Raw genomic sequence first — 25,041 nt, forward strand, 5'->3', positions numbered from 1 at the left:
ACCTTCACGTAGATTCAATATGGCACTCATCTGCGTCAAGAAATCCATGCCCAGTAACAAGTCTCCATTGATTACCTCCAACACAATGACTGGTACCCACACTTCGATTTCTCCTATCTTCACTGGTATTTCTGTCCTTCCACGAATATTCCTCTTCTTCGAACCAGTAAAATCCATCAGGTTAAGATGATTACACTGTTCCAAGCTTGCGGCATAAATACCCTTTGTTAGTTTCTTCCAAATTTTATAACTGAGCAACGATGTATCTGCACCTGTATCCAACATAGCTTTAAGGCGTAAATTATTTACATCTACATTGATAAATGAAGTAAGATGAGTCTTCAAAAACTTTATGGTGGTCGGGTCGTTTATTTCACAATTAATCGATGTATCTGATTCATCAGCGATAACCTCATTGATAAGACCACAATAATGTATGTTGAAACAATACTTTGGGTCATTTCTGTCTTCATCTGCGTGACTCTGACCCTTGAGGACGCAGTCCTCTAGTTTCCCGAACGAGGGTTTGTCTGGTATGTCACTCTGTTTGGACTTGGTGAGGGTCTATTGCGTCTCTCTCTTGTGAGAGGTGGATCATCTCTGGTTTCGCTTGTCGCTTGTGTGAACTCTTGAGGGTCACGATAGGTATGTTGCACTTCTTCATCCTCGTTATTCCGTGCCCATTGACCAGCTTCAGGCTTTCGCTGATTCTCGTTGTGGTATGCGTTAAAGTTCCTCCACTGGTTCTTACGTTTTCTATACCATCGTTCTCTTCTATTTCTCTGACGTCGGAATCTTTGGGACGCAACTCCTCCTCGAAAGTAATCGTTCCTGGAGTCTTGGAAACGACGTGAACTTTCTCCTGATGTGGGACCTGGATCTGTTTGTTGAGATGTATTTACATTACGAACCCAATAATTTTGTCGTTGTCCATGGCTGGTATTTTCTTGCTGTCGACCTACTTCTTGTGTCATACGTGAGTCTCTGTTCCATCCTGTAAACTTAGGTGGATTAATATTGAAGCTTTCAATGTTACGAATTGCACAAAGTCATTCATCGTGTGGAAAGGAATTCCAAGTATTGCTTTCTGATATTCATAGGGTAGGAGTCTTCGTAAATTTGCTAACAGAGATGGGTCACTTAAACCGGGTTGAAGTTCTTTCATTTGTTTAAATTTCTCTATACAGAAGTCAACAACCGACTTATCTAGCTTTGGGTTAAATCGTCTGTTGCGGATGGCTTCAAGTTGCTGTGCAGTTGCCGTCTCACTATGGAACTGACGCAAAAATGCAGAAACAAAATCGTAATAGGAGTAGAAATTACTTTGTCCCAATTCAAACCAATGAAGTGGACTTCCATCTAGCAACAACGGTATTATCTTCAAAAATTCTTCTTCCGGAATGCCCTGGATACGAGCTTGGGCTTCGAATCTTTGGATAAATCTTTGAGCGGTCATTGAGCCGACGTAGCCATCATAACGGACAAAATGTCTCAAATCTCCCAAATTATACGTTCTAATTGGGCGACGGTTATGCTTTCGCTGCCTGTGATGTGATCTTAAAAATAATTCTTCGTCACTCACCTTCCGCCGGTCAACATCACTATCATCTCCAGATGTACTGGTAATGGAATAATTCAGTTTTCTTTTTTCTCGTAACTTAGGCATGGAAGTTATTGGTGAGTCCAACGCTGGTTGTTTCATCTTTCTACAATCAAATCTTGCGAGTTGTTCCGGATGCTCTTCAATATGAGACCTTACTGTTCGAATATCAGTCCTCAGCTTCTGAATTTGCAATTCAGCTTCTGTTCGGATTTCCCGAGCATTTTCTTCAGAAGTTTCTTGCAATAGACGAAGATCCTTTTCAATAGTGTTTTGTTTACTTTCTAGGTCCTGTAATCCTTTCTGCAATGCGGCCATACGTTGCTCCGTTTGTTCTTGATGATATGAAACTTGCTCCAATGTGGAACTATTCATCTGTTGACACTCTACTTGCAGTTCACGTTTCACATCTCCTACTTCTTCTTTGACAGCTAGTATTTCTCCAGCCAACCTCAAATTAGAGTTATAGCATTGCGCTTTAACTGCACCTAATCCTTCATGTAGCTGGCCTTGCTTCTCTTGCACGTCTCCAATTTTATCGCTTAATTGTTTCATCTCATTCCTTATTACTTCAAATCGTTCATCGATTTCTTGTTTCATATCGTCACGTTGTCTATTCGCCTCTCTCTTTAACTCTTCTTGCAACTCATATATTCCATTTTGTACTTCTCGTATTCTCTCTTGTTTTTCCTTCATTTGTTCTCGTATCTTCTCTTGTTCTTCTCTTATTTCTTCTTGTTGCTTTTTTTATTTGTTCCTGTATCTTCTTTTGTTCTTTCATTTCTTCTCGTGTCTTCTCTTGTTGCTCTTTCATTTGTTCTCGTATTTTCTCTTGTTCTTCTCTTATTTCTTCTTGTTGCTTTTTTATTTGTTCCTGTATCTTCTTTTGTTCTTCTTTCATTTCTTCTCGTGTCTTCTCTTGTTGCTCTTTCATTTGTTCTCGTATTTTCCCTTGTTCTTCTCTTATTTCTTCATGTTGCGTTTTTATTTGTTCTTGTATCTTCTTTTGTTCTTCTTTCATTTCTTCTCGTGTCTTCTCTTGTTGCTCTTTCATTTCAAGGGACATGTTTTCCATTTGCTGTTTCAGTCCTGTCAATAACTTCTGAATGTTTTCTGCTTCCATTTTCTTTGATCTCGTGAGAACCGGCATACAAGATTTATGGCATATATAAATTTATTCTCTTTACACTATAGATATGTATATATATGCATAAAATATCATTAATAACACAATAATGAGTCAATATACACTGAATGAAATAACATATGCTAGTTGGCTAAGATTATTATACATGCGTGTTAATAGACCTGACCTAGTATATGAAAAAACAAGGTTCGAAATGTAACGTGAGGTTAAGGTTTACTGTTTCTAATTAAAATGTTTTAGTTCTGACAATAAAATACAGTCAATTATTAAGCTCTAAAAGTTCCACCAGTAAGGATTATATAAATATCTCAATGTTATAATCTATTTTGTTAACGAAAGCTTTAAGTAATGAAAATATTTTTAACTTGACTTGTATACTCTTTCCTGCTTCTTAAAATACAGTAGCAAGATCGGCTTTCTTTCTTTTCAACTGCGAGCTCAACAATAAAGGTAATTGTTACAAGCAGTTCTTTTCTTCTTTAAATGTGAAATGTCGTGCAGTCGATAGCAATACACAGTATATGACTTTAGAAGTTAATATATGAATGTTTTTGAATGTTCCCTCGATTCTTCCTCCTTAAAGGTATGTTTTTCTAATCCACAAATAACCTTCCTTTGGTTTCGGCACCATTTTTCACTATTCACTAATAAAGATCAATCAGTTGAAAAGGGAATGTATTTAAGCCAATCAAGCTATCTCAAAATAAAATAAGAGCTTAATACTTATCTGCTGATTTAATTGTCCTGATGATTTCAACACTGGAAGAACACAACATAATACTGACTCTTAAAATAAAATAACAACATGCCAATAACTTCACGTAGCTGACAGGCGTCTTCACGTCTTAACACTCCGGAGTCTCACTCACTAATAATCGTTCACCAGCGCTCGTGTGTAGAATAAAACAATTAGCGGTGGTTTACAACACAAAACTGCTACGAAACAAACACATATCTTCTCCAAATTACAAATGAGGTTAAAAGAACTGTCACAATAGATACTATCTATTGTAAATGTGCAATTTTTTCAAAACCATCGATGCGTATTTTCTTTATTTTTTTGCGTGTTGAAAATTTCAAAAAAAAATGTAGAAAAAAATTTGGGGAGGACACTTCATCCGGGAAGAGTTTTTCAGTGTCCAGGTAAATTTGACAAGATCCAGGGGTTAATAATTGAAATACATTTTGTTTCTTAAAAATTCAGAGTTATAAACGATTTTCAATAAGCATTTACTTTCCGCTTATCATATAGAGTAAGAAAATCTTCCTTTTGTATGGCTACATCTAAATAAGAATGAAGAGAACTATAATGCACTATCAGGCCCGTATCCACGGGGGTCTAGGGGAACCGGCCCTTCCTAAAATTTTGCTGGCCCCCTCTAAACTTTTCACGGTAGGCTTGCAAATAAACTATAATATGGTGATGAACTATAATATGATTGGATCGGGCTCCCATAACTTCTACCGGCCCCTCCCCTACATTTTTGGGCTGGCTACCGGCCTGTGCACTATCTAACCTAAGGCGAGCGCAAAACAAATACTTGTCCACCATAAACCAAAACTATAAGATTGTCGAATTAACCCATCAAGCAAAATGAAAGACAGAAATTGAGGTTTTATAAGCTGAAAATTTAGTGGATTACATTAGTGAATTTAGTGTCCTGAATTAAATGCCTACTGCGTACTAACAAACTAAGCAAGCAATCCAATACACACGATTATTTTCCTGTACACTCACTTGATCATGTAGTCTAGTTGTCCTCATGCACTGTGTGGTTAGTACAAGCTAAATTACATTTGTCTTGTGAATAAATCATAATTAGGTTTGAGTTCGTATTTGTATTCGCCTTAGTTACTTTATACTTAAAATGCAAGCTGGTTTCAAGTAATTTCATATTTCTTCCAGTTGGAATCCATTATTAGAAAGTCTGAAGTGGGGCCGACTCTTGTAAAAGCAAATATAGCAGCTTTGAGACGGCGAGAAGACGCTCGAGTGAGAGCCCTTGGTGTTGTAGAACTCACCGACAGACGATGGGACTCAGCGGACATTATCCAAGAAGCTCTTCGCAAAGCTGTGAAAGAAGGCCGATTCGAAGAACTAGGATTCATCATAAAGGAGAAAAAGGTCATAGTAGAACGTAAGTTAATGCTGCCACTGAACATCGTTGTAAAAACAAACTTGGTTGTTTATCATCGCGATCACTAATTCACCCTCGCGGTCAACCTCTAGGTCGCGATGTAGCGTACATTTTCGGCATGCGCTTACGCATTTGAATCCATATGTTTTTGCCAGTATCGAGGGTGCGACCGCGTCTTAAACTCGACCTCGATCGCGAGGTCTCTTCGGAATGTTCGTACCCTAAGACCGAGAGAAATGGAATACTTTTCATGTTTTACACATCAGAAGTATAGTTATTGTAAATGACAAAAATTTCCCAATGACCTATGTGGAATCGAACCCAGTACGAAACGAATGCTCAAGCCACTACTCTAAGACGGCTCTAAGACGAAGAAAAAAACGCTTACGTATGTAGCAAATTGCACACGTTTACGATTCAAAGGTTTTAATAAGAACGAAACACTCTGATTTAAGGATGAAACACTCGGATTTCACTCTGATTCTCTTATGATAAAATAATATAGCGCAGATAATTCTAATTTAAATTTGAAATCAAAAGAAGACATACAAACACGCAAGGACATGAAGAACAAAGTGGTTTTGAGAGTAATTCGAAACCTTAACTAGAACTTTGCGCTTTAGACCACTTTTTCTTTTCTTTTCTTTTTTTCTTTTTTTTTCTTTTTTTATTCGCCGAAAATATCTCCGTAATTTGTTTCTATTTTCTACTAGGCTAGAGTCGTTTTACCGTTCCATTAACCTTGAACGAGAGAGATACGAACACAGACATCCAAAACATTTAAAATTTCAAAGACTCTCCCACCGGAAATCGAACTCGGGACCCCGACTAGTGAACTATGTGATGGGTGGGGTACCTGGTTCGTTCCCAAGGCAAGTATGCTTGAGGTGGACAACATCATGCACGTGGGTTTTCTCGGGACACTTCCGTACTCCCGTTTCCTGCCACTTTCTCATTCCACCAATTCGCCCTTTATAATTCACTTGTTTTAATAATGGTCTCGCTTAACCTAATAGGCATAATCGTATTACATTAAACACAAAAAATTATTTCGTTTCATTTTCAAACGGTTAACCGAAACCAAACCGAACCAAAAAACAGTTGTATTTTCCATTGCTCATTAACGTGTTCTCTCAAAAATACATAGAGGAAAAAAATCATGTGAAATCGTAATTTCATTCAAAAGTGAAAGAGCAGACTCATAATACCTTAAATTAAAACGAAAGCATTACATATCTTTTGGAACTTTTCCACAATATGTATTTATATTCTAAAAAGCGGCATTATAATGTCTGTTTCCAAACAAAACTGAACTATACTACAGTTTCGGTTTCTGAAATAAACCGACACATTCTCTTTGAACCTTAAATGTAACTAAAACCAGTTAATCGGGTTTTGAAACGCGTCTAATAGCGTCTAATATCGTGAAATCAACTGTAGTGTAAATTTAGAGATAAAACCCCTATAATCCCCTATTTCCGACCATATATATATATAGCCTCTTTCACAATTTGTGTAATTTTCTATAGCACTGGAAGAAGATAAAAGTTTCACACTATTAATATGAAATTCGGCATTCTTGTTGAAAAATGTTTGAATTTTTAAAATTCTAACAGTAAATGAGAGAAAGTCATTGTTTAGCCCGTTTTGGGGACGTAAGCACAAAACTTCATTTTCCTTATGGGATATTCTATGCAAACCTTTGAAGCAGTTTTTTGCAATGATTATTGGTAAGGATTATGGGGCACATCAATATTATTTGTTATAAAATGCAGTAACACTCGTCCGATCTCGATGTAGTTATCTCGAACATTATTTTTAAGGCTCATCTTTTGGGTGGCAAGGGACGCATAAAAGTGGTGGATTGAGTGTCACCAAATCCCAAATTCTATCTTGGGAATGCCAATAAGCGTCAGCTTAATCACAAATGTCACAGAATTAATGCTCTGAAGCTCCTTGCATGTCAAAGTGACTGATATGGGGCTACAGTCCCCGTACTAAAAATTCACATAGATATTCGGCTTAAATATCCTTAGCAGGGACATACGGTAAGAAACATGTTTCTGTCAATTAATGTGAAAATTGACGTTCTTGTAGTAAACAAAGGTATGCGTTTTTGAAATCTGGATTGCTGTTTTAGTAAGGCAGCGCCTTATGTGGCACAGCGGGCATACCATTGATGTTGAATCTTTATAAAAACTCCAAGTTTTATTTTGGAAATGAGAGTGATTGCCAGATTAATCAGAAATGTCGCACAATTAATACTCCGATGCTCCTCACATGTCCAGTTACTAATATGGGCAGTTAGCACCAACACATTTTGCAACATATCTACCAGATGACTTAAAACAGAGAATTGTCCCGGAGTGTAGAGATCATCAAATACGTTGGAGAAGGTGTTCACAATGGCTATAGCAAATCATATTATTTTGTCTTGATCGTTGACAAAAACATGCTGAATAAAAGTAACTTGATATTATCTGTTCTATACTTAGCTTAATTATATTTTTAAACATTTAATGATGATTGAGCCACAAAGTATTGTTTTCAAGAAGGAATAATTTTGAAGAAATGATTCTTATTCCTCGCGAGGCATTTGTTTCTCCCACAACCGTGTGTCCATAGTATATGATTTATTGATGTATTTATGTGTACAGTACATACGAGTAGGTTATTATCTGGAAAGTGGGATCATACAGTTATTGTGTAAGAAGTATGAAAAAGATACACTCTATTTACGAATATTGAAATGAACTTGTAACTTTTAAAATGTTACTTTCATTAAGATATTTTTGTGGTTCCTGCGACATTTTCCATTGTCATTTTATTACGGTTCTTAAATATTTATTGATGAGCCATTAATAATGCAAAGCTCCGTTGTAATTCTTCCATTTATTTATATCTTGTTTTCTGGTTGCCCCTGACAACCTGCTATCCAAAATCTTATTATTTTAGAACATATACAGACATATGGACATCCTTTTATATCGATCTTACATAATAATATTTTACATATATCTTTTTCTTTTTCTTCTTCGAATGGCATAATCAGTCTAGTACATATATTAAAACATCTTACGCCCTAAAGTTACCCTAAAGTAAGGATTTACAAGTACTAAATATATAAATATATAACGCACCGTTGTAATTTTATGTTCTATTTCGAGCTGGGTTTGCTTAAGTGTGCAGAAAATACATTGGTGACGTGTGTGTCATCTTGTGCTATAACAAGAGTCCCAATTGATTTTTAATAAATGTAAATTCTCTGATTAGATTCCAGTGACACCATAACAACAAAACTATATGCATAATCTGTTACAGTGATAGAAGATAATTATTTACAGTAGATTTGAGATTTAAAAAAAAAAATTACAAAATTTGTCTTCAATAATGATAAAATACATGACATCTACCTTGTACCCATATATCCATGCTAAGAATATTTATCGTACATGTTGATATGACTTTTGCAAAGGGGGAGCGCAGCCCCATATGTACATGCAATGAGCATTAGAATATTAATTCTGTGACATTTGAATTAATCTGACACTCATTTTCATTGAAACGACCTTCTTTACAGAGGAAAAGTAACAACTTGACAACATATGTGTACAACCTTGATTTGTACTGTCTGACAGTGAGAACGTAACGTGTTTAGCAAACAATTCAAGAATACATAAGGCTCATTCTTAGAGCTTAGACACTAATCCTTCTAAAGTATCTCTTATAAGACAGTTTACCCTTAAACTCTGTAAAGAAACAATTCTTTTTCCTTCTTCGTATCATTTTCAGTATGCTTATTTGCATTTACTTCACCCACCCTAGTGTAACTGATTATTCTAGAAATTTTAAACCAAGAAGTCTTATAAGTATTTGTTTTGAACTAAATGTAAACAAACATGCAATATAGGCACTAAACACCAATTTTAATATCAAATCATTACATTTGCAATTTACATATGTAGAAAGTATTACACTTTTAATTATTTCATCATATCTTCATGTTAAAAAATATAAATGAAACTTCTCAGATCGAGTTTCGAACTCTCGATCTTCGAGTTTCACAAGTTCTTTACGAAGACAGAGCGGCTCAAGATGCTTCCCTACTGACGGCATATGTACGGCTTGCAGCTAACGCCTATATAAAGAACAGAGGGAAAATGCTATTCCCTCTGTATAAATCTACGGGAATTGTGACGGATCTAGATTTACTTCTTTGGACTTAGTGTCTGAACAAGTTTCCAAGTTTACGTGAACAGAAGTGTACCACTGAAAAATCTTTGATCTTGTTGGAATAGGACGTAATTTTTAGGTCTCAAATCTTCAATAATAATAATAATAATAATAATAATAATAATAATAATAATAATAATAATAATAATAATAATAATAATAATAAAAGAAGATAATGAAGAAGAAGAGCAATAATATAGAATAGAAATTCTGTATGAGAATAGATTGCATTAAAATTTGTAAAATCGCCCCTAACATTAGGCAAAAGTTACAAAATAGTCGGGATTGGAGAGAAGTGTCAGTACCACCAGGACACACCACCTGCGTACCTTCCTACAATTAGCTAAACGTTGAACGAAAGGTTTCCAGTAAACTTTTATATAGAAAGTAGGGCTACTGAACTCACATGATCAGTACGAAAATTTATGTTTTTTAAGTTTTACGTTCCATGGTTATGCCGGCTAAGCTAAAGGAGACATCGATGATGAGAATGAAAGAAATAGTGGAATGAAGAAAGTGGGAGGAAACAACCCCGAGAAAAACCTCACCCACGGCGTATGTCCAACATAATGCACACTGGGGGGAAGCTGGGATAGATCGAGGGACAGAAGCTCCAGACCAGAGTGGGCTACGACTGAAACAACCATGAAGGAAGCGCCTAACGTTTTTGGTACAAGATGAACCATTAAATTCACAAAACTTAATTAATAATAATAATAATAATAATAATAATAATAATAATAATAATAATAATAATAATAATAATAATAATAATGGCCCACCAATGGACAACTAGTGACATTTCGCCAAAAATCGGCGGCCCCGCAGCGACTCTGCGTGGTTTTCCCACTTCTGTTTGAAAATTATACCAAGTATTGGCCCAACAGCGGCAGAGACGCGACGGAACGCCAATGAAATCTCAAATTATTTCCCCAAAATACGTTAAATCGCCAATATGCGTCATTTGTTTACATTAAGGTTTGCCTAAAATAACACTTTAAAAAAGTAAAAGGAACATATTCTCAGGGATGGGCGCGAACCAACAACCTTGTGATTACTGGTCGCGTTCTTTTCTGACTTCGCCACGGAGGCGATAAAGAAAAGTTGCTTCTGGAGGGATAAATCGTTGAAGTCTTTTTAAATTGGCTAATCATAGTGCTCCTTTAAATGAGTATATTCTCTAATAACCGAGTATATTAAAAAGTATATTCTCTTAAATGAGTATATTCTCTTTGGGATCAGATAAAATGCGTTTGAATTGTAATTTTATAACAACACAGTCTCTTTACTTCATTTCATTCACTTTCTCCGATATTCACTTTCTAATGATCGGCGACAGTTGCCATTTAAATTCATACAAGTATACGCACTCATCTCAAGTCTTTTCCTTCATGATGCAGAAGCAGGGATTAACCCCAGAGCTCACTTTGGGAACAATTCGCCATAAAAAAAATAACATATCTGTGTTTGCAAATGTTCTAAACGTCTGAACTTTAAAAAAAATGTAATACTTTGTGGGAGCTATTTATGGAGAGATTTAAAACTCTACTACGAAAATTTTAAACGAAAGCGTTCCACTACAGTTTTATGTAGAAACTATTCTACTGTACATTTTAAGGAATATAACTAATTAAAAAACAATATCAGTGAACAATAAGGCTAATAATAAACTAACCTTTAGGATATGCAGAAGTAATTATGAAAGCTTTGCTACAAAAATACCTACACAGACCATAATTCGATGAGCTCAGAAACACAAAGTAACAAAATAGCGTATAGGATTTAGTCTACAGAGCAATTGTTACTTAAAGAGTGCACTTATTTCGAGAATTGAGAAAAAACTAGAAATATTTACAATACTTTTCGTCTCGTCTCGATTCTTATCTCGAGAGCTAGACAATAATTTGAGTTAGACTTGTCCCGTCTTGTAAAATGTCCATTCTCGTCTCGATTTTGTTTCGTTTTAGTAACGAGATGAGAAATTCCTCTTATCATGGGCAACACTAAACAAAACTACAATATTCTTGCGAAATGTCACGTTTCTACTTATAATGGTATGACCTCAGCGATAACCATGTTGGTCCCAGCGTCTCCCACAGGGGACATAAAATATGACGAAATTATTATTTCTTTACAACTTTAAAATCAGACTGCCAATATTGAAAACTCAGTTTTCAATGTTGGCAGTCTGATTTTATAGTTGTAAAGAAACGCGACATGGTTAATAAGCTCCTAGCTTGTAATCTTCTACGAGATAATAATAATTAATATTAGTTTATTATTATTTATTATTAGTTATTCAAACATCTGAAGATAGTAAAACGTGATTCATCGTCGATCAATCGACACCAAAAATTCTAAAGAAAAAAAATATTACATGCCCTTCGCGGATCTGATTCGAGGACCTCCAGATTACTGGCAGAACACCTTGATCACTGAACCACGATCCATACACGGTAAAAGATTCGTCCTTGGTGTGTTTACGTTAGGTTTTTCTGCCTCCGCTTTCAAAGTTCTACGTGATTTTTATTCGATTCAAAACGTTTTTCGTATTTATTGTATGATGATACAAGTTAAAAATCTTTGTCATAGTTTATATTAATAACTAGAGTTGTTCTTATGACTTTGATTCTCAATTTTGTTTCTTCTCCACACCAAAGTACAGATATGACATACTAAAGATACAACCAGTCGCATTTGGTTTCAAAGCAGTCGTCATTACCTGGTCAAGGACTTATGCCCACCATTAGACAAACGTTTGTTTGACGTAATATTAAAGCATAAGGATCACGTGATCAGCTCCAAATTGATATGATTGAAGTGTTGTCTTCTATTGATGGTTCTCTTTTTAACAAGCATTAGAAAAATATCATAAACCAGTTGTGGCGAAAATTCGAACCCAAGACACCTAATGACTTGTACAGTGGTCAAGTACGATATCCACACACCCAACAATACACAGCAGAAATTTCTGTAACAAACGTAATATCTGGAGTAGTTGTAATAATTTTCTTGTATTAACGTTAAGTGCTGACGAGGAAAGCTATCTAACTCCTCGAAGAGTATCACATTGAAACTTGCACATGTGGAAGGACATGTTCAAAGGTGGAAACATGCTTACTCCGACGATTCGCAAGTCATCGAACAGGAAGTATAATGATTTTTCCCATAGGCCTGAAAGTTATGTATTCTGGTCTTACATAGCTTGGATTGGATATAAACCTGATATACTTGAACTTGTTTTCTCACGAAAAAACTGTTGCAAACTTAAGATAGTAACAGTCGGTGGTGATTGTGGTCTCTGCTGCGTCATTTATGCGAATCGGTGTCAAATGGAACATGGTATGCGATCGTAACTTCCAAACGAACACGTTTAGCTGGTGGAGAAAAGGGATATGCTGAAACCTCAACGCAAAAATGGCTTTCTATAATAATAATAATAGTAGTAGTAGCAGTACTTCTAGTAGTAGTAGTAGTAGTAGAGTATATTTATTAGTTATTATTATTAGTAGTAGTAATATTACTAGTAGTACCATATACAGATTGATCTCACTTCCGGTTGGAAATCTCGGACTAGAAGTGGTCGCAGGCAGCCAGATTCACATATTGAGGGTCCCCAGACCTTAAAGAGTAGGAATTTATATAGGTTGTCTGAGCGTCCGAATGGTCTCTTCCAACTGGAAATGGTCAGCATGTACGCCCCTGTAAATCTCCGGAACCGGAAGTGAGATCAAAATACGGATTGCACATTTGGAAGCCTGATCGGATGGAGACGACAACGAATATATTTTGATCCCGATTTGGCCACTTCTGGCCGAACGTGACCTCTCGAAATCCAACCGGAAGTGGCCTTCCCCTTCTTCTTCTCATTATTATTATTTTTACTCATCATACTACTTTCTAATAATAATATTCATCATGCTACAACAACTACTACAATTACTACTATTACTAATAATAATAATAATAAGAAGAAGAAGAAGAATCATAGAAAATCATTTTTGCGTTGTGGATTTAGCGTGTCCCTTTTTCCATCGAGTAAACGTGTTCATTTGGAACTTACGATTGCATATCGTGTTCCATTTGACATCAATCTGCATCAATGATGTACCAGAGATCACAATCACCACCGACTGTTACCATCTTGAGTTTGCAATATTTGTGTTCGTGAGAAAACAAGTTCCAGTGTATCAGATTCATATCCCATCCAAGGCATGTATGACTACAGTACATAACTTTCAGGGGCTATGGGGAAAAATCATTATGCTTCCTGTTCGATGACGTTGAGAATCGTCGGAGTAAGCATATTAACATCTTTCAACATGTCCTTCCACTTATGCAAGTTTCAATGCGTAAGCTATGAAGATTTGTTCTGATTTCTTTTTTATCTTTTTACAGCTTGTTGTGTGAACTGAAATTGTAAAACAAATGTAAATATCTATTTTATTCATATTTGCTACTTGAAAAGCTTTGTGAAACATAATTAAATTACGAAGTGGATACGTAGTGTATGGACTGATTGTTCATAACATCGATTCCAAGAAGGGTTAAACAATGTAGACCCGCGACAAAAATCTTTTTGACAGATAATAATGTATTATTTTACAACTCAAGACGCACCGTTTAGATTTCAGAGTAATTAATTTAATACTTACTAAGACACACACGATTCTATGGTAGAAAAGAAATATTGTGTCACACTCAAAGTTTCTTTAAAAGGGTTGTCCTAACGGAGACTTGGCTACTTAAGCCGTCATTCGGCAAATCGAAATTTCTGTTATTTATTTCTTTTTTAAAAAAATAAAACTTTTGTTTCCGTTCTGTCTCCCTCCGACCATCATTTCATGACATAACACTTAAGTTAGGATATATCGGAAGAAGTGAAAGAATAGCCGACGTGTTATAGGCACTAGGTTAGAAATCGTAGGGTCGCGGGTTCAAGTCTACTAAAAGTCAATTTAACACTTTTGAATTTAATTTATTCTTGCAAGGTGTATGATGACTTCCCTTTACTCAAAGTTCTCCAACTAGAGATGAGATACAAGAATCATGCACATGTTAATCGAGAGAAAGAGAGAATGGAGAAATCTCCAATTGAAATATTATCCAAATTATTCATCGATATTCATATTTGATAATGTTTTAGTTCATTTTTTGTTTATGCATTTTTTTGTTTATTCTTTACGAAATTACAGTTCTCGATTACTTAGAATATAATAATTAATAATGAACGATATATTACGACGTATTACAAGAAAGAACTCGTCTTTTTTCATATCGTATACGCTTCTAAGAAAAACATGCTTGCATCATTAATTGGGGATTAAATTACACAAACTCATGTTATGTGCACACAAAATATGACTATTTATCATATTTGAAACATATTACATGTTTTCTACTGATGCAATGATTTTCGCAAATTAAACCGACACACACTGCATACCTTGTGTTTACTTTCTTAGATTGCCTTTCTTTTTTCTTTTTCTTTTTTCTTTTTTGTTTCATTTTCGGAACACATTGGAAACTAGTAATATAACTTCAGAAAATATTTTTGTTAGCTTTAATATGTTAATGAATAATAATAATAATAGTAATAATACATTTGAAAAATAAAAACTGCATTGGTTTTGCTGACAAAAATATTCTAAAAAAACAAACTGAAAGTTCAAACACCACCTCGATCTGATATTTTTTTTCATAAAGTTTTACTAGATATATTAAAACTGATAAGTAACAAAAGTGAAGGTAACGTTTGAACGAATAATGTAAAAGATTCAGAGATTTTACAAAATACTGTAACATGTAAATCAAATGAATTTTTGACGAACATTGATTTTTTCTTGGTATGTCTCAGGTTAAATGCGAACTCTTTGTGACTTTGCATGATATCAATTGCTCTGTAAATACTAAGAGGCGTATTCTATCCGAGTTTTTAGTCGTCGGAGAGGCATGGATATTTTTCTAATTTTTTTGTTGTTGTTTGCTACACTGACATTTTTCGGACAAACTATTGCACTTGTAGAACGCCTAGTGTTGTTCTCAACCAGCCAAGATTAACGGTATTGTTGGTTGTCTAACTTTGCAGAATATGGAAATGGAAGTGTGAATGCACTTTTGCTCGTATGTGTACAAGAAGGTGAAATACATGGGACTCCGGAGGAAACAAGGGGGTATTACGATGGCAGTAGAAAATAAGAATGGGAAGGTACTCAGTGGGAGAAGTGGTCTTAGGAAGATGGAAAGAATATGTGAGAGTAGGGAAAGATCGTGTAGCCTAAATATTGAAGTAGAAAATGAAGTAGGCGAGAATGATAAAGGGTTTAGTATGCTTCAGTTATGAGCTTGAAAAGGCTATATCCTACATTAAGAATGGAAAGGCAGTCTTGATAGATAATATATTAATTTAATTCGTTAAAAATATGGGAGACAACGGTAAGAAAGAATTATTCCGACTCTGCAAAGAAATAAATGAAACAGGATAATGGCCAAAGGACTACCTGAAGATGATCATTATATCAATGGCTAAAAAATCGAATCCAGAGATGTGAGGATTATAGAACTACTAGTCTCATGTTTCATGCAGCAAAAATTTTGCTTCGAATTCTGAACTGAAGATTGTATGGAAGAACAAGTAGAAAGTTAAAGAGGAACAGTTCGGGTTCAGGAGAAGTAACGACACAAGAGGATGTGCTGATGGTTTGATCCTCGATTTAAGGCTGCATTATGTTAGACAGTCACATCATACGGAAACTTCTAGATATAATCATGTCTCTCTCACAAGGAAATCACAGAATATTAACTACGGCCCGGATATTTATGTAAAAACGTATTTTTTTTTCTAAACACGTACAAGCCCAAAACACAGTTTATTATCCGAATTAAGAGTCTGCAAGTGTAAATTACAAATTTTATTTCACATAAAAATACACATTTTCTGAGAAAAAGTAATGTAAATAAAATTTTCCGTTATTTTATTCTAAATTTCACAAAGAATTATCTTTTTCTTTCTTTCGAAAGTAATTAACACCGGGAAAAGAATAAGCTATATAAATTTATCCATCATATATACAAGCAATTTCCCACCTGCAGGAACAGCGTCATCATAAATTCTGCTTATCAGCTTTTGGTAACTTTACCGCAGCTTGACAACTGCCAGGCTGTTCAATGAATCTTTGCCGAATGATATGAAATCCACACTTTTGCTTTTTCTGACTAATTATGCTTATTATATGAGGAAAGCTGGTGAAGCTCTTTCTGTATGCTACCCTAATATGATTTACGTGGCATGTGTCGTACACGCTCTACATCGATTGTGTGAAAAAATCCGAACTCTTTATCCCAAAGTGGATAAGTTAGTGTCAGATGAAAAAAAAAAAGATAAAATCGACAACTAGAATTGAACTTTTCAAAGAAACAAATTCCGATCTTTCACTTCCTCTAACACCCGTAATCACGCGTTGGAGTAACTGGCTTAATGCAGTAGGGGAGAGGTGAGCAATGGCGATCTCTTAAGAAAAATGGGTTATTATGCAGTTTCATTTGCAAAATATATTGAAGCAAATTTGTAAATACATACTCCAATCCTTCTTCAATAAGTGCGTAAAATAAAAAGATCATTCTTTCAGTTCGAGAACACGATGGAAAAAAACTCAAGTTGCTACTTTGGGCGCCATTCCTATCACATGTTGGTAATGGCGATCACAGTACCAGCTTAATAAACACACATAGTTCCATAGACATTTCTTTTTCTTTTCTTTCTTTCTTTTTCAACTGAATGTTTTATTGACGTTTTATCAAAGACACGTCACAGATATATCCACATGGTGAGTCCACAGCAGTGCAATGAGCATGCACCCACGTTCCACAAAAGTTACACCGATACCAAAGTTTCAGTGTTTGAGTAAATTAGGCGTATTACCTATCTTAGGTCTAGCCTCTTTTATAATTTTTGGCTGGAGAAGTATTCCAAAAGTTTGTTGGGAATGGTGACCACCATGGTAGTAAACCGATGACGTTGATCGGCATTCCCAACATTGCGTCATTTTGAAAATTGAGCTGGTTATACTATAAAACGTAGTTTTTTTTAAATATATATATATATATATATATATATATATATATATATATATATATATATATATATATATATATATATATATAACTATGTACCATGCATTAGACGTAAATGTAACTTTTATGAATCTTGGTAACTTCAAGATCTTACTACTTAAAATTGTACGTATCGTTAGTTGAAATATGCAGATTCCTGTAAGAAAATCAACAAAAACAAGCTTCGGCACGCTGTAGACTTCAATCTAGCCTGACAACTTCCTCGACAACACAAGAAACCTTGCTACAAGAGGCAGATGGCAGCACTAGTTTGACTTCTTCTCATGTCACGCAAGAGGGCAAAGTGGGCTGATCGCCATTCCCTTCCTCTCCCCTACTTATTATGAGGAGAATTTTGAAGCATTTGTATATGTAGCAACTAAAGTAAACCCAGACGATGCTTCATCCATTGAAATTGTTCGAAATTTAATAAGTGACAGTGGCTTGAAATATGACTTGGCTTTCATATCTGCCAATTTCGGTTTGTTTACTCATTACATAAAGAAACTACAAACTATGGGAGATTTATTGAGTAAGTCAGAACAAAAAAAGAAAGAAAGAAAGAAAGAAAGAAAAGAAAGAAAAAAGATTTGCTTGAGAAAAATATTGGCTATAAAACCCAATGTAAAATATCTGAAGCATTGGAAGGCCAAAACACAAGTGAAGTTGATGGTGTGAATATTCATGATATGCCTCTTTTCAAATAAGGTCAAGTGCCCAAATATCGTTCCCAATTAAATTTTTCGTTTTTTTTGGCAAGGTAGTTGGGAGAAAATCTGTTATTGTCCACCTATAGTTAGTATAAACATTTCTTTTAGACAAGTGTTAAACACAAGGTGAAAAAAACTATATTTACTAAAGTTATTAATAAAAATTCAAAGAACTGCAAAATTCCATTTTTAAAAAAAGTTTCTAAATACCGTCCCCCTTTGTTTTCTTAACATCAACTAGCAGAATGAGGTTAAAAACAGTGAAACAAAACAAAAAGCGTTTATTAAGTTTTCTATAAGTCTAAAGGCGGATTTTCATGCCCGCGTTAGAACGGAAGCATCACATGTAGCGTATTCACCGTAAATTATTTTCGTTTTCATATATCCGTGCGTGTATTGCGCCAAATTACTACTCCCTAGCTAATGCGCATGCGTAAAATAGAAAGTTTGCGACTTCCGCCATGTTAGTCAGTGAATACAATAGTGTACGCGCGTTACTTCCGTCAGAATTGAACAAATTTCTACTCTGACGCGAGTGTAGCGCGCCATCTCCGATGCGTGATTTCATTGGCTGTTTAGCACAATCGCTCGCAACTCACGGAGGTAAAGGACACATGAAAATCCGCCTTTATTTTGTGAACACATACAACGATGCTTTAGTTTGAAAACTGTTTATTGAAAATATTTAAAAATGGCAAAATTCCTTTCAAAACAATATTAATAATAATTTTGATGCCACGTTCATAATGGAGATTGAGGATCAATTTTATCCATACAAACAGATATCACAAATAAACTTTTTACGTTCTTTGGATGAAGAACACGCTTCGTAACACCACACAAAGCACTTAATGCATCTAATCGACTTTGTTGCTACCTTATCCTGTGAAAAAAGCTTTCCATACATTGAGCAGGTTGCGTCATTATTGCTGACTTTCTCATCAGTGGAAACACATTCCACTGCTGTATCTTCATTGTCACTTTCACTTGATGAGCTTGACGGAAGTTTTCTCATCCTTTCAGCAGGGCCAATATTCTTCTTCGAAGTTTTTCTTTGCTTTTGTATTCCAGATGTAGAAGGTCTACCAGCAGTAGATGGTTGGTTGTTCCTGCGTTTCTTGAAAATTATGTTTCCTATGGAATATGGACTGAACACTGCTTTATTGGATTGATTCCTGTTTCTTTTTCTTCTTATCTGATTCCGTGATTTTTTCTTTGTGCGGTGAACCAGTGACCAAAAATGCAGCTCCAGCCCTTTTTGACGTTGAGGGAATGATCACTGGGGTTGCTCTAATAACTTCGGCACTGTTGATTTCAGGGATATTGAGAAACACATGTTTGTTAGAAAGTGAAATGTTCGAACGAAGTTCTGGCCTACTTACTATTTCCTCCACAGCTATTCCTTGATGGTCCCTTGCCTCCTGTTCCCATAGGAATCGTAGGGTTTCTTATATCCTTAATAGCAGCAATGAGATCCAATTTTTTCCACTTCATGTGGTTTCCCATCTGAAAAATGTAAGAACATATAGGTCGTAATATCGTCCCCGGGACGGTATTCGCAACTTAATAGGGGGACGGAATTTAGTCATACGTACACTGTGGACATGGAAGCATCTTTCCTGACAATAACCAATACTACAGTGCATCCATGGTTTGTAACTTACATATAATAGTATAATCTACGGAGAGTGCCATAACTGATAGAAAACAACATACCTTGAGTGAAGCTATCAAAGTTTGAAGTTGCTATCAACAAATGTTTTCGGATCGACTAAAATAATAAAACACTGCAACTGCAGCATACTTAACGTTGCACGCTTCTCACAACACACGCCCAAGTAATGGCGTTGTGACTCATATGTTGCACTGATTTCACTTGACAGCAACACCTTCTAGCGGAGGTAGAGTGGGGGGACTGATTTAGGCACGGGAACGGAAATCGGGCACTTGACCTTACGTAAGGTTAACATCGTGTGATGTAGAAGGTTCCTTTTCTCAATATAAGACATTATTCCGTGACAATAGACATGGCTTCACGATAGACAATTTGGAAAGGATGTTAATTATTCACTGCAATGTCCATGGAATTTCGACATTTGATGAGTCGGAGCTATTGGTGAGTACCAATATTTATTTTTCTGATGTTGGGCGTTTTCCAATACTTTTCCCTGCTATTTTTGTTAAATATTTTTTAATTTTTAGCAAATATTTTTCTATTTTTTAGCACATAAAAAATAAATATTTTACAGTTTTTAGCACATAAAAATCCGGGCCCTGATAATAACTTACATAATAAAATAAGAAAATTCCTTCTTCATATTTTTCCTGCTTACGAACTTTATCTCACAACAATCATCTTACTGTAAGTAAGCTTTCTTTTTGGCTAAAACAAGAAACAACTGTCCACCGAGCGGGACTAATGGGGGTTTACTTATCAATCTCAAATTATTTCTTGTTACTTCTGCCTAATTCCTATTTTTTTTCTTATTCTGTTATTTTTGATTTTCTGTTTTCATAATCAGCTATCAGTCTTATTTTCTAATTTTATCATATGGTTACATTCATCAGCCTCTATTATCACTTGTTATCCATTAAAAAAAAGGCTAATCCATTATATAGCGGAAAGTATTTTGAGCCATGTTATAGTTCCACCTCTCTTCTTGGATTGTAAATTTAGTTTGCTTTAATTTATTCCTTTCCGCAGGTGTTGCTCCTGAGCGTCAAGAAAAATTGGAAAAAATTTCCGATACAGAAGAACTTATTGTACGTTGGATTAGTTTACCTTTATCTATATGTAAGTACAAGTAAATTTCCATTTTTATTTATGATACAAAGTCTATTGAATTTTCATTGTTTTTCTTTTACTTACATTGTTTATATTTGTCCATGTGTATTATTATAAACAATTTCCAGTACACAAAGTTGCATTAAGTTATAAACGGACATACATAATATAAAAATGTACATTAAATGACAAACCAAAGAACATAAAATAAATTAGACATTCAAAACATTAAAAGAAATATCCTCAACCTGTCATAGATAAAAAGTTAACCGAAATATACAAAATGATGTACAAAGAATCAATGCATTACATAATATACGAAATTCCAGGCAACACTGTGCTGTGCAATGTGATATAATTGAACCTTCATATAACAGTACTTGATGGTAGATGTGGCTAGCGTGGAACGGATTAACTATTTAAGATAAAAAACTTCTTCCATAATAGGAGCAGAGGGGAATGATTTAAAAATACAAGCTGCGTTTCCCTGCTGAATTGCTAAACTGAGTCTCTGTATTAAAAATTGTTTGCTCCGCGGATCTCCTGTTTTCATAACCAGCTGTGAACCTATTTGTTTCACTAGATTCTTTGCCTCTTTGCTGAAAACACCCATTGTTTCAACAGCAAAGGGAATGAAAAAATGGTCTTCTTTTAAGCATTTATATTTTGAATGTTTTCGTCTGCACGCTGTTTCTGCCGCACTTCCAGCTTCCTTAGATGTTGATACGATATGAGAAGCTGCAAAAGTATCAACGCAAGTGACATCCCATACTAGACATTGCCCATTTTCCCAAGGGATTAACGTGATGCCATCTGGTCTTTTCCCATCATCCCTTGATAAACCTGATGGTTCTAAAATTGAAGGCACGTCTATGCTGGCCAAAGCATGCTTTAGGATATCATTTAATTCAGCGTGACGGGACACTCTGCCTGCGCTTTTGGGACAGCTCAATGGATGCAAACACTTTTCATTGACTTCCTCCCGACAAATGCAAGTAATTTTTTTTTACACATGTGCATGCCAAGGCGTAGATACAAAGTAAATCAGAAAATGAGTTTCTTCTTTTTATCTTGAGAATTTAAAGCAATGGAGCAAACTAGATATTGGTTTAATGCGAGAGCCATCCAAACATCATTTGTTGCTGTACGACCAAGATCCTAGAGATGATTTTATTGTAGTGCTAGCAGAAAATACAGATGAGCGTCTCATTTTTCGCATGGCAAGTATAGAATGGACCGATGGTCAGCAGTATTGTCAAACTTTGACAAGACTGAAATGTGTTACTCGCAGGAAGCAGTGTGGCTTTCTGACATCTGGTGCTCCTCCTTTCATTGACAATGCAAGACCACGGCCTGTGACGACAACGCAAAATCATCTTGTCATCCTCGGTCAGAAACTAGGGATGGCCACAAAGTTTCGGTTCCGGCGGAACCGGTTCCGCGACGAACTGGTTCTTGGAGATCCGGTTTCAGAACCGGTTCCAGACCTGGATCCGAAAACCGTTCCAGAACCGGGTCTTAGGAATCGGTTCCAGACCTGGATACGAAAACCCGTTTCCAAAATCTGATCTTAGAACAGGTTCCTGACCTGGATCCGAAAACCCGGTTCCAAAACCGTATCTTAGGAACCAGTTCCAGACCTGGATCCAACCCCCCTTAGACCCGTAAAAGAGGCACAGTCACCTTCAAAACACTACAAAGAGGACCAAGAGCTTGTGCCCTCCCCGCCCAGACCAGCTTGTGCCCCCAGAAAAAAAAAATTCGTTCACCAGTGAGTTTTTAGCCAAATGAGTTTGCCTGTTTAGCCAATGAGCTTGTAAGTTACCCAGTTTGTTTAGCCAAATGAGACAAGCGGCCGCCGCCTGAGCGCCTGCCTGTCGCTTCCACCATTTCATCTAGCACACTGTTCAGTTCACAGCCTGCCATCAGCTCGGATTTAGCGTAGGGATGGCCACAAAGTTTCGGTTCCGGCGGAACCGGTTCCGCGAGGAACCTGTTCTTGGAGATCCGGTTTTCAGAAACGGTTCCAGACCTGGATCCGAAAACCCGATTCCGGAACCGGATCCGATCAGAACCGAAAGTCGGAAGCCGGTTCCACCAGGAACCGGTTCCGGCCATCCCCATTAGAAACAGTTCTAACCTTGCGCCTAGCGACTTGATAATATATTATATTTCCGACATTAAAAAAGGCTCTCGCGGAAAGCACTGTGAAACTAATAACGAAATGAAAATAGCTGTGAAGCTGTTTTCTCGTATGCGGGATACGCATATTTTTTTTTTTTTCAAAAGTTTCTAAACCTTATAAGCGGTATGACCTTATAAGCGGTCCTTGGTTGTTCTGAGAAGAAATGAGGCAAGCCTTGTTTTTTACTTCCATCATTTGTCTTGCAAACACAGTTCTATCCTTAGCGGCCGGAGGAAACTTATTTTCCGAATAATTCTCTTATATGTCTTTACTACGAGATGCTTTTCGTGGTAGTTCTTCATTTCATTCAAAACATTATTTTATAATCTTTAGAATTTTCGTGTAGGTTATAATAATTTCAACACTTTATAAATTAATATTAAAAGGTAATTTTCTGTAAAAATAGAAAGTTAATTCTTCATAATGTGCCACATAAAATTTACTATCAACAATATCTCACCCAATGACTTTTTTATCTGTTCATAATTGGAAATCTTTATTACTACGAATTAGAGGAATTCGACATTGAGATTTACGCAGTCTTTCGTATGTTCCAAACTCAGAAAGACAGAAAAAACGAAACACCTATCAAGGCAAAACCACTGAAAGACCCCCCCCCCCCCAAAAAAAAAAAATCCCAAACACAAAAACACTCACATTAGCGTACGCGACTTTGGCGTGGGAGACCCGGGTCCGATTCTCGGCGGGAGCTGACGTTGTTCGGATTCCACGTTAATTTGTTGTCCCGTTTCGTATAACCTCGCTGCTGAAAGGGACGTTAAATTCACAATCAACTCAACTCAATGAAGGCAAGCACAGCGAATCAGAAAAAGCAACAACAAAACAAAATCGATTTGACTGTGGTGAATTGTATATGCAAATATACTGAGATTGAATAAAAAAATATCACAAAACAGCCCTGACCGCCCAATCTCCATGCATTGTGACAAGAGATTCACGTTCTTTGCCTGGGGCTTTTTAAGGCGTCCAGCTCTCTTCCCCAGGTTACCCACAATGCACTTCCAATTGTTTTATCTCCCAGAGAGCAATGTTCTTCTAGAGCTTTTAGCGGGCTTTTAAATTTCATTGCAAATTAATTCTGGGAGACACTTAACTATAGCCAAGTGGCTAATGCACGCGCTGTCTGATAGTTCCAGATTCGATTCCTGAAGGTGGATACAGTCCTAAATGGTGATTTGGATCTCACTTTAAACAGTTGGCTCGTTCTCATGTAGCCTCGATGGTGAAAAGGAGTATTAAAGTCCGATTAGTCAATCACGCTTCCGATACTAAGTCTGTATGGGCCAATGTACTGAGAGAGAAAAGATTATTTTTATTCTAAAAAGTCCAGAGAGGCGAAACTTAGCACGATTCTGAATCATACAAAAGATTTTCTGCACTTGGCAGACCAATCTGTACAGTAGAGACTTGTACGGGCCGGGCTTGGGCGGGCCGACTCTGTTATTTCTTTGGGCCGGGCCGACACTGATTTCCCTTCAAGTCGGGCAGGGCTGGGGCCGATTAATTGCAATTCTTTAATAATTATTGACTTTCATTAAACGATAATTGGAATATAGCCAAATGTTGAAGAAGCGTGCCCGTGGAAAATGTTACAAAGAATGCAATAGCTATTTACAGTTAGTGTTGCTTAGCGGCTCCACTTTCGCTATAGAGGGTTGCAGGCATTGCGCGATAAATTGAGCTCTGACCTTGACCTTCGCTGAACCCAAAATATGACAAGAAGGGGTAGGAAAGTTTTGCCTGTCGCTAAACAATATTGCCATCTTCACTTTATGTTAAAAATCAATTAAGTTAGATTTTTGTTACAGGAAATGAGTTTTTGTTCTCTCGATGACAGGCAAAGTTCTAGGAGGCAATGGTACCATTCGGGAGGCAAGCGCCAGGTTGTGGACCAGAGTTTAGAAAATGTTTCTGAGGGTTAGGTCAAGTTTAATACTAAATTTTGAGAAAGATTGGGGCTCGAGCTATTTTTTTAAAAAAATTACCGGGCCGGGGTCGGGCCAAAAACTTTTAAAATTTATCGGGGCCGGGCCGGGCTTGGGCCAAGAATTTTAAAAAACTTATCGGCCCAGGCTGGGCTCGGGCCGAAAATCTCCAAAACTTTTCGGCC

The 25,041-nt window shown here is 36.3% G+C and overlaps 1 protein-coding gene across 5 annotated transcripts in view; it reads left to right on the forward strand.

Annotated features, from left to right (window-relative positions):
• Window positions 1-25,041, forward strand: part of LOC145660603 (uncharacterized) — a 269,662-nt gene that overhangs the window by 236,082 nt on the left and 8,539 nt on the right. For all 5 annotated transcript variants that reach the window (XM_081725873.1, XM_081725898.1, XM_081725865.1 and 2 more), the window contains 2 exons: window positions 4,654-4,885; window positions 20,645-20,734. In XM_081725873.1, the coding sequence (XP_081581999.1) occupies window positions 4,654-4,885; window positions 20,645-20,734 (322 nt within the window). The remainder of the gene's footprint in view (window positions 1-4,653; window positions 4,886-20,644; window positions 20,735-25,041) is intronic.

Source organism: Thermobia domestica, chromosome 1 (assembly GCF_964235325.1).
Source record: "Thermobia domestica chromosome 1, izTheDome1.hap1.1, whole genome shotgun sequence".
Lineage (NCBI taxonomy): Eukaryota > Metazoa > Arthropoda > Insecta > Zygentoma > Lepismatidae > Thermobia > Thermobia domestica.